A 10,803-nucleotide genomic window follows, 5' to 3' on the forward strand; every position below is an offset into this window, starting at 1 on the left:
TATTATGAAAAACTGTCTTTGTGTGTTTCGTTCATTTTCTGGAAAATGAATAGAATTGTATATTTAAACATTGTAATTGTTTTATTTAAAATATAAAAAATTATAATAGTTATTAAAATAATGGTATTTAATAAAAAATAGAATTTATAAAAAAATAAAAAATAAAAATAAATAAAAATAAATTTTAAAAAATGTAGCAAAAGTTTCCGGCAGTTTCTCCTTGGTCCATGGTCATGGGTGATATGACTTGGTTTTGGTCGAAAACATGCGAAACAGCTATTCTGGCGATTCCGTAAAATGACTTACGGAAAAAAATTCCGTAAGTCATTTTCCGGAAAAATAAACTGATTTTCCTTGGTCAACGGAAAAAATTTTCCGTTGACCACATTTTCCTGGCGTTGCCAAACACAGAAAACTCGGAAAACATTTTCCGGAAGTCATTTTACGGGTTACCAAACATACCCTAAAATGAACCATACGAAACTTACACTAACATTGTTTTTTTTTTTTTTTGAAAATTACAAATTGGAGGGGGAAACTCCAGGCTGAGGGATAAGAAATAAACAGCCTACTTTGTCTCCAGCATGAGACGTTCACTCACGACTCCCATTTGCTTACACTAACATTGTTAACTTGTTTAGACTTGCATTAAATCTTATCTAATATTGTAGCTATGGGAAAGAATATATCTTAAACGGAAAAGATTCGTTTACGGCAATATACAAAGCATAGAGCTGCCAAGTGTCTTCTTCTAAAGATTTAAAAGCAAAAAATGGTTGTACACGAGTACCTGACCACCGAGCAGCACCTTTACAAAATGCCAAACGTACTAATCATTGGGGAAGAAAAGAAAAGTTGGTAAATAAAGAAAAAAAAATCCTTTTTATTTGATTGGTTTGGCATGAGCATGATGTAGTGTTACTTATATCATTTTTATATAGAGTAATGTTAGGTACCTTTTAACTTTTTCATCTAACCTATCACTTATGATGGGTATAATTTAATTGGTTACTAAATTTTATTTTTAATTAATAATAGGTTAGTCAATTCATGAACACCTACTGAATTAAAATCACATACTCACATCATAAAGAGAAAAATGGGAGGAGAAATTTAAGAGTAAGAATGAAACATTTTCTTTATATATATATGATTACTTTAAACATAGAACTTAATATATTTTAATAAGAACTATGACTGTTCAATGAGAACAATAGTTCTGTCAAGAATTTTATATTGATCAATCCAATTTTATAAAGTACAGGAAGAGATGTATTTATAAAAGTACAAGGACTAGTTCTAGTTAGGTCAAGAATGATAGAAGATAGATTTATAATAATAGAGTGAGAGGGAAAAAGAATTCTAATGTCAATAGAATACAAAGTCGTAATTACCACCCAAAAAAAAAAAAAACTTAAGGTTTATCCCTCCCCTTTCTGATATGCCTCTTAATTATTGGATTACCATTAAATTACTAATTAAAAGAAAATACTTTAAACCAATAAAATAATGCCATATTAAAAAAATTGTAAAAAAAATAAATTAAAGGTAATATAGCATTACTTATAACTAATTACCTAACGTCTAAATCTATTGTATTTAATGCGTGTACAATATATTTTACTCTAAATTAGTAAATTAAAACTAACTTCTAAATCTATAACTTCTCAAAAGTCAAAACTTGTATTATATATATATATATATATATATATATATATATATATATATATATAAAAGATTTTACTATAATATTTTGATTGTACGTGCAGTTAATCAGCAAAGGATCACAATGAAGTATACCAGCCTAGGTTATTCATAGCTTACATGGTCAAACTAAGAAGGCCGACAAATATTTTTCACATAGAGTCGAACTTTATTTTTCTATAATATTGATAGCATAAAATATGACTAAGTATGATATACATAGTTGTACTAAATAGGTAGTATATATTAATATTGGTGTTAATAATATTAATATAATATTTACGATTGTATCGAGTATTATCAGCGCCAAAGACGGAGCCAATGTGGGACAGTGGGGGCAGCTGTCCCCGTCCCCCATATATATATATATATATGTATGTATGTATGTATGTATACACATATGTAGTATTAAAGTGTATATAAAACATATATTTATGTGGAAACCTCTTTTTCTTTTCTTTCTTTTTTTTTTTTTTCAAACAAGATGAAGTTTTGAATTTTTGATTTTTTTTAAGTAATGAAATTGCACGGCACTTACGTCAAATCGCCAATCAAGTTAGTTAAATATTATATTTGATTTATTACGAATAATACGTTTTAATTTTTTTTTTCAAACGTTTCAAATCTATTTCACATTCTTGAGTACAAAATCTCATGTTCAACTTGGTAACGAAATCTATCATTACATCTAAATGCAAAACTCATCTGTTAAGTCTTAACATTTAAAATAAAAATAAAAAATAAAAAGGAAAACAAACACGTACGTACCTTGGATTCAATTCTCATTTCAGGCGTAAAAACTTTGATTGAACCAAACACCCTTGCTTTCTTTGATTGAGTTTAAAATGTACGGAGTATTACATTTCCTTATTAATCCGATTTGTTTCACAGATATGAATTTGTAAAACAATCTGAGAGTCACTCTAGAATCTAGATATAATTAACTATCAACTATAGTTAGTAGATTTTTAAATTTATTTTTTTATCAAAATTGTTTTATATAGAGGTTTTAGTGAGGTTCAAATGTATGATTAAAGAAATAAATAGATTATTAAATATATATGTGTTAGTATTACACAAAAGTACAATTTACTCCATATACACCTTTAAATAGTGCATATTATACGAATTTTCTTCATCACTCAAAAAAATTAAATGAATTATAAAAATATATCTTAGTTTGTTATTCTTGCGTTACAGAACATATTCTAACCTATTTACGAGATGCAATTATGCTCCCTTTTGTGAAAAAAAAAAAAGAAAAAAAAGAAAAAAAAAGAGGAAATTATTTTGGTGGGAAGATGATATGGATTTGTAGGACAAGCACAAGATTTCAAGTTGGGAATCCTCAGACAGTATATCCTAATTTCTGATCTTTTAGTCACAAATCAACTCCTAATTAACTAATTATTCTACCTTGGATCTGGTTCCACCTTACTGACCTGATAAAAAAATTATGTGTCTTCACTCTTCAGTTAATAAATTATGTGTATGTAAATAAATTGAAGATACATAATATGTTAATTACAGACATATAATATGTTAACTGTAGGCACATAATAGGTTAACTGCAGTTAAAATATTATATGTCATGTAGTTAACTTATTATGTGTCTGTAGTTAATATATTATGCCTATGTAGTTAACATATTATGTGTCTTCAATTTATTTACCAACACATAATGTTCAATTTATTTACAGGTATATAATCAATTAACTGCAAACATATAATCTGAATGTTATTTTAAATTAGAATTCACAATGCAAAGTGAACCCTAGTCGATGATATAATTTTGCACTAATTATTCACATAACTGTGTGGAACATGAATGCAATATACATTTTTGATATACTAAAAGTATATTATTTTTGTATTAAATGTAAATTATTTGTTTTTTTTTCTTTTAAAAAAATGTATATTATCTGATAATATAAAAAAAAAATTATATACTTTATATATATATAAATAATGTACTTTTAATATATTAAAAATGTATTTTTTATTTATGATTCACGTAAATATGTGGTCCATGAACCATAGAATAATAATTATTGCCGTCCGTGGATTCCCCGTCTCAAAACAAGATGAATTTAAAAAGAATTATTGGGACCTGAAACAAGATAGAATATATATATTAGAATATACGTGTTAAGCTAGTTGTCAGCAGGTCATTTTAAGGTAGTTTATTGTTCCTTTCGAGTAAATATAGGTGGTAGCTAGGAAGAAGTTTTCCTGCTAATGAAGGGATTATGTGATAAATTTGAACGTTAAGTTAATTGTGATGGAAGAAAGAGCAGTGAGAGGATATGGGAGGTTCTCTTGGCCATTCCAAGCTACATATACAGAGTAATCTAACAGGAAAACAACTAGTTTCAACATGGACTTAAAACTCAATCATAAGTTTTCCAAAAAAAAAAAAAAAAAAACTCAATCATAAGCTAAGTGGCCTTGACAACTCCACTGCATCTTGATTGCCCATAAAAAGATTTGTCCTCCTAATTAAGGTTCCTTGAATTGCGAATAAATAAGACTCAGTAATCCATTAAATATAAAGATCAGTGTTTAAAGCTCACAAGGAGTCATCCTATGAAAAAATCAATGCATGATGCTCACAAGGAAGTGAAGGAACCACTCCTACAAGACTACAAAGCAGTTTTTAAACAATTACGGAGCATATTATATTGTAACTATATTTTGGGTAATAAAAAAAAAATACTCGTTTTTGTTTTTTTGTTTTGTTTTGTTTTTGTTTTTGTTTTTTTGTTTTTTTTTTTGTTTTTTGTTTTTTTTTTGCTTTCTCTAATCTACAATTTCTGATTGATTAGTTGTTGATAATGTGTACGGGCAATAGTTTGTGAATTGAATGCTTTGTCTGATGGTATTGTTGTTTTGATGAAATGAGGTTGAGATGTTCATATCATTCATCAAACTTTGTGTTTACTTTCCGGGTTTGTCATGGCCTCCTACGGAGTATAATTTTCCACATCATTTCTGGACTTTTTGTGACCTAAGTATAAGTACACGTATCTAATTTCGTGAAAACTGAAGAATAAAATAAAAAAAAGAGTTACTGTGTTTATATCACGAAAAAAGCTTGAATCTCGTTCAATCCATAAACTCGTGCAATCCCATCTCCCACCGAGACCTATTTGAAAAGAAATGAAATTAGGAGGATTGATTTCATTATTTGATTGGTGAAAAAAATTAATGAGAATATTGATTCTATTGTTTAGTTGGTTTGAAATTGTAAAGAATAATGAGTATAATAACCAATATGTCCCTACATAACAACAGCAACAACAACAATAATAATGAGGTTAATTAAGAAAGTTCTATGATGACAAAAATTTTCTGTCAAGTGAACAAAAAAAAATTCTATGAAAAACAAAATACTACTAATGTTGAGCAAAGAAAACTTTTTTTCTCAAATATGAGGAATTCTATTTCTATTAAAAAATAAATTCCATGAATCAAGCAAGAGAAAATAGCATTTTCCTTAAATTTTAAAAATTTGACTTCCTTGAAAAAAAATCATCTAACCAAACACGTTGTTAATTTCAGGAATTGTCATTTAATTATTGATATTTATCAATTTCATCATCGACTTTCAATTTGACCATAATTTATATTGATTTTGTTCTAGATTTGGTCATCCGATTAAAAATTCATTTAATGGGCATTAAATTTAAGAGTAAGAACTTTTAGTTATCTCATTATACATTAGTATATTGACATATGTTATTTTTATGTCAATTTTTTTCTATACAATAATATTGTTTCTACCCAAAGTTAAAGACCCGTCACCACTTCTATCTCGAAAATTCGTGAAAAAGACAAATTGCAGGATGTGTCCCAACCTATAGGCTTCTAAATGCTTATCACATGATACATATATGTGTAGTGAAAATTTCTACCTTTTAATTTACAACTTATAATTTATTTATTTATTTATTTATTTTTGGTTTGGTTTACGGTTTAATATTTTAAATTTGGTTTAGAAGTTTACTTTAGAGTTTTATAGTTATTGTTTGCATTTAAGGTGCACCTAGAAACAATATAAAGTATACTTAGAAACAATATTAAGTTCATCAAACGCTATCAATAATTGCACCGAATGTAAAAAGTTAATTGCGCTTAGGGTTTACTTTTTAAATTTTATGGTTTAATTTTTTTTAATATTTTTCTTAAAGGTTTACTTTTTACTATTTAGGAGTTTAAATTTTATGATTTTTTAGATATAGTTTTTTTGAATTTATCAACAGATGCACTTTGTAGTTTTACTTACTTGCACTCTATAGTATTGAAAGTTGCACTTAATAGTGTTGCTACTTTCACTTTAAAGTTTGAATCATTCACAAGAATGTCATCGCAATTTTTCTATAATTGCTTCTGATCCATTAGATATTTCAAGATAGACGGGTCTAGTCGATTTTTAGTTTTCTATATATTATCCCATGAGAACACACCCCTAAGAGAAAACTAAGAACCAATATCAGCGTTATTACATCTAGATGGATCAAATCAGGTTTAAAAAAATGTGATGACATTTTTGTAATTATTGTCAACTTCACTTTGCAAACTTGAATACTTAAATATGCAAATTTGGATAAATTTTAAAAAATCAATGAAAAAGCTGCAATTTAAATCTAAATCATAAATGTTAGACCTTAGTAGTAAAAAGTGAAGTCTTAAACCAAATAAAATAAAAAACTTAGTCATAAACTCTAGAATTCTAACCTTAAGTGCAATGCACTTTCGCAATTTTGTAAGTGCAATCTTTGATACTAAATGTGAAAACCTAAAAATTTATGAGAAGTGCAGATTTTAGTTTTCAAGTTTGCATAGTAAACTTGGTGATAATTACAAAAATACCACTGCATTTTTTTAAAATTTGATTTGATATGTCCGATTTTTTTTAGATATAAAGCTGAAATTGGTAGGTAAAATTTATATATTAAGTTTAGAATTACTATGTAAAATTTATATATTTAGAATACGTATTAAAAACAAAAAATCAAATTTAAAAATTATAAGAAAATGCTAATAGAAATAAGTAAAGAAGAAAGAGTTGGTTTGACCAATGAATAGTAAGTAGGACAGAAAAATGTGACAAAAGAGTAAATAATTATGTGTGCTAAAGAACTATGAAATGTTAGGCTTCTCAAACTAAATCAAAATCAAAGCCGAAACCGAACCAATCTACAATGTTAATTTTGCTATATTCAATGGACTATTTCGGTCATCACGTGCACCATTCCCTCTCTTATTAAGCTGAAGAGTTAATTACCGAAATGGTCCCTTGGCTATAACAAAATTACCAATTTGGTCGCGAGTAAAAAAAAATCTGAAGGCTAAACAGACGGAGGACCAAATTGGTTAATAATTTTAAAGTTAGAGGATTTAATTAGGCAGAAAATAGTCAATGACTAAATTAATAATTTCGTTATAGTCAAGGAACTATTTCGGTAATTAACTCTAATAATAATAATAATAATAATCCAAAATTAAAATTGTAAATTTAAACAAAAGTTTACATTAAAAAAAAAATAAAAATTGTGGGTTTGATGAGCCGTTGATGACTTGATGGCACAGCAGCAGGACAGATTCACGGCGAAAAACAAATGACAAAATTGAAAGACAAAAAGAAAAACAAAAGAAAAAAAAGTGCAAGAATTGGGGTATTGAAGGGAGATAACAGGTCCCCTTCATGCTTCAACATTCCAACCTTTGAAGCGAGAGATGGGAGATAACAGGTCCCCTTCATGCTTCAACATTTTAACCTCTCTACAAACCCCACAGCTCATCTTCATTTTTTTCATTTCTTATATTCTCATACTTTTCCCAAATTCCATTCATCTTTCTTACTCTTATTTCTAGTCCTCCCACTCCCTCTGTTTAACCACCCTCCCTCTATCTTATATCCTCAATCCTACATTTCCCCTTGCCCCCTCTGCCTATCCTCTATTTCTCTATATCCTATATTATATAAAGACACATGTTAGCTACAAACCTGCACCTTTTGTCTCTCTCGCATCTCTTTATTTGCCAGATAATCAAGAGAGGGATTGGGCTTGGGCTCCTCCTCCCTTTTTGAATATCAAGGTTAGAGCTTTCTTCCCTAATGATTCTGGGAAATTTCTGTGCTTTTTTTTTTCTTTAATGATATTGTAATTCCCTTGTTTGTTCTTTGATTCCCAGTAGGATTTTCTTGAATTTTATGTACCCAATTCCTTTGTTTGTTCCAATGGGGCTTGTCAATGATCATTATTTCCAGATAAATATTGTTGTTTCATGTTTTTTGGTCCTGAATACTTTAATTTCACCATGGGGGAGATTATGGTTGCAGAAATGAATGATGGGTTAGTTGTGGTCAAAATATGTTTTTTTTTTATTCTGTTTCATTTCCATATGGTGTTTATGAGTTTGGGTTTTATTAATGGTTGAAGCAAGCTGAAATGGAAGGAAAATTATGTGCAGAAAAAATGGATCCACTTGTGATGGAAGGATGGATTGGAGGTAATGTTAATAGAGAAGAAAGTGATGGCCAGTTTGTGGGAACAGCATATAAGGAAATGTATGCTGATAGTTCACCTAGGAGTCCCTTGTATACACATAGCCCTGCTGAGACTGATTCATTTGATTTGGCCATGGATGGGGTTATGGACACCTCAATTGAGCAGTTATATAACAATGTTTATGAGATGCAGAGCTCTGATCACTCTCCATCTCGCCGAAGCTTCCTGTCATATGGAGAGGAATCAAGAATTGACTCTGAGTTGAGGTATCTTGCTGGTGTGGATTATGGAGAGGTGGAGGAGATTAAAAAGGAGGTTGTGGTAGAGGAGAAGGGAGTTGGGGGTGGGGGTGGTGGTGGTATTGTTTCGGACCGAGAAAAAGCAGCATGTGAAGATGAAAAGTTTGGTAAGATGAATACTAATAATAAGCCTAATTCTCCAGCAAAAGTTAACCGGAAACCAAATCTGAGGGGCAGCAAGTCTTCTCATGGTAGAACGTCTTTTACCAGGAAGATGAGCTCGAGCTCAACGAACCCGAGGAAGCTAAATAGTCCGCAGTCGATGAGGAAAGGAGGTGAGGATCCTGCAAAGGGGGGTAAGACTACATATCTTGGGCCATATCTGCTCAAACAGGCAAGGACCTTGGTTTCCTTGGGGGAAAACTATCAAAAGGCTCTTGATTTGACTCTCCGTGCCATCAAGTCTTTTGAGGTTTCTTTAAAGCCCAACTCCTCCAATTTAGAGTTTGTCATGTGTTTACATGTTGCAGCAGCATTGTACTGCAGATTAGGCCGCTACAGAGAGGCAATTCCGGTTCTGGAGAGATCTATTGAAATCCCGGCAATGGATAAGGGCCAAAATCATGCCCTAGCTAAGTTTGCAGGGTGTATGCAATTAGGAGATACATATGCGATGCAGGGTCAGATTGAGAACTCCATCCTGTTCTACACAGCAGGGCTCGAGATTCAGAGGCAAGTGCTCGGGGAAAAAGACTCCCGGCTTGGTGAGACGTGTAGGTATGTGGCTGAAGCCCATATTCAAGCGATGCAATTTGACGAGGCGGAGAGGCTTTGTCTGATGGCTCTTGAAATCCATAGACAGAATGCCCGCCCTGCCTCTTTTGAAGAAGCCGCCGATAGAAGACTCTTGGGGCTGGTTTATGACTCCAAGGGAGATTATGAAGCTGCACTCGAGCATTATGTTTTGGCAAGCATGGCCCTGGCAGCCCAAGGCCAGGAAGCTGAGGTTGCAGCTATCGAATGCAACATTGGCGATGCATATCTCGCTCTGGCACGATACGACGAGGCTATTTGTTCTTACCAAAAAGCTCTTACTACATTTAAGACCATAAAAGGAGAGAGCCACACATCAGTTGCATCTGTCTTCGTCCGCTTGGCTGATTTGTATTACAGGATAGGAAAATTCAAGGAGTCCAAATCGTACTGCCAAAATGCTCTCCGTGTTTATGCTAAGCCAGCCCCAGCAACACTCCCCAAAACCCCACCAGAAGAGATTGCCAGTGGCCTCGTTGATGTCTCTGCAATATACGAATCAATGGATGAGCCCGAACAAGCACTCAACTTACTTAAGAAGGCCATCAAAGCCTATGGAGATGCACCAGGCCAACAGAGCACCATTGCAGGAATCGAAGCCCAAATCGGGGTTCTGTATTACATCTTAGGCGAGTACTCAGACTCTTACACCTCCCTTAAAACTGCCATTGACAAGTTCCGGGCAATTGGGGAGAAGAAATCCGCTCTTTTGGGCATCGCCCTTAACCAAATGGGGCTCACCTGTGTTCAACTCTTCGCTATAAACGAAGCTGCAGACTTGTTTGAAGAAGCAAGAAGCATCTTGGAAGCCGAATATGGTCCATACCACGCCGACACACTGGGAGTCTATAGCAACCTTGCTGGTACTTATGATGCCATGGGAAGGTACTTCCTTTATCAACCTTTTAAAGGTCTTAGTCTTTTAAATCAAGTTTATGGGTCAGATGACATGTAGTGACTCTCCAGTATGGGAGGTCATGAAATCGAGCCTCAGTGGAGTCAATATTGACTCTTTGTGCTTCAATAGGTTGAGAAAGTATAGACGACCAGATACTACAATGTAATAGAGTCAGTTGTATTCAAAAAAGAAAAAAAATCAAGTTTATGGGTCATTTTGTTTGCTTAACTTGATCTTGGTCAGGACTGCCGATGCAATCGAAATCTTGGAATTCGTTGTTGGAATGAGGGAGGACAAACTGGGAACAGCAAACCCCGATGTAGACGACGAGAAGAGAAGGCTGGAAGAGCTGTTAAAAGAAGCAGGGAGAGTTAGGAACAGGAAAGCTAAATCCTTGGAAGCACTTCTGGGCAAAAAATCACACCCACTGAGAAACTGTCAACTTAATGTATTACAATGTGTATAATTCTTTGTGTTTACCATCACCTGATTGTATGTATGTATAGTATATATTACATATACAAAAAGGAATGACTAGGTATTGAGTCGTTATATTCTTGAAATCTGCTTGTATATTCATCAAGAGCAATAATGACGTTTTTTTTTTTTTTTTTTTTTTTTGGGGGGGGGGTTT

At 32.1% G+C, this 10,803-nt stretch overlaps 1 protein-coding gene across 2 annotated transcripts; it reads left to right on the forward strand.

The window, feature by feature from the left end:
* The first annotated feature begins 7,368 nt into the window (after nt 1–7,368).
* On the forward strand, nt 7,369–10,752 carry LOC115999980 (protein KINESIN LIGHT CHAIN-RELATED 2-like). 2 transcript variants are annotated; one of them, XM_031239963.1, is made up of 3 exons: nt 7,369–7,806; nt 8,151–10,156; nt 10,413–10,752. In XM_031239963.1, the coding sequence occupies exons 2-3, from the start codon at nt 8,160–8,162 to the stop codon at nt 10,633–10,635; spliced, it is 2,220 nt and encodes a 739-aa protein (XP_031095823.1). In that variant the 5' UTR covers nt 7,369–7,806; nt 8,151–8,159; the 3' UTR covers nt 10,636–10,752. The 2 variants fall into 2 exon arrangements, with proteins under 2 accessions (XP_031095823.1, XP_031095824.1); XM_031239964.1 differs by having other exon boundaries at nt 7,370–7,806; nt 8,182–10,156.
* Nucleotides 10,753–10,803: the final 51 nt, after the last annotated feature.

The sequence above is a fragment of the Ipomoea triloba genome, chromosome 12, assembly GCF_003576645.1.
Source record: "Ipomoea triloba cultivar NCNSP0323 chromosome 12, ASM357664v1".
Classification (NCBI taxonomy): domain Eukaryota; kingdom Viridiplantae; phylum Streptophyta; class Magnoliopsida; order Solanales; family Convolvulaceae; genus Ipomoea; species Ipomoea triloba.

What these genes read in the sequence shown, in the direction of transcription:
- LOC115999980 (XM_031239963.1), top strand. Translation starts at nt 8,160, where the DNA reads ATGGAAGGAAAATTATGTGCAGAAAAAATGGATCCACTTGTGATGGAA. An exon ending in ACTTATGATGCCATGGGAAG is followed by an intron (nt 10,157 to 10,412) that starts GTACTTCCTTTA and finishes GATCTTGGTCAG; the next exon opens with GACTGCCGATGCAATCGAAA.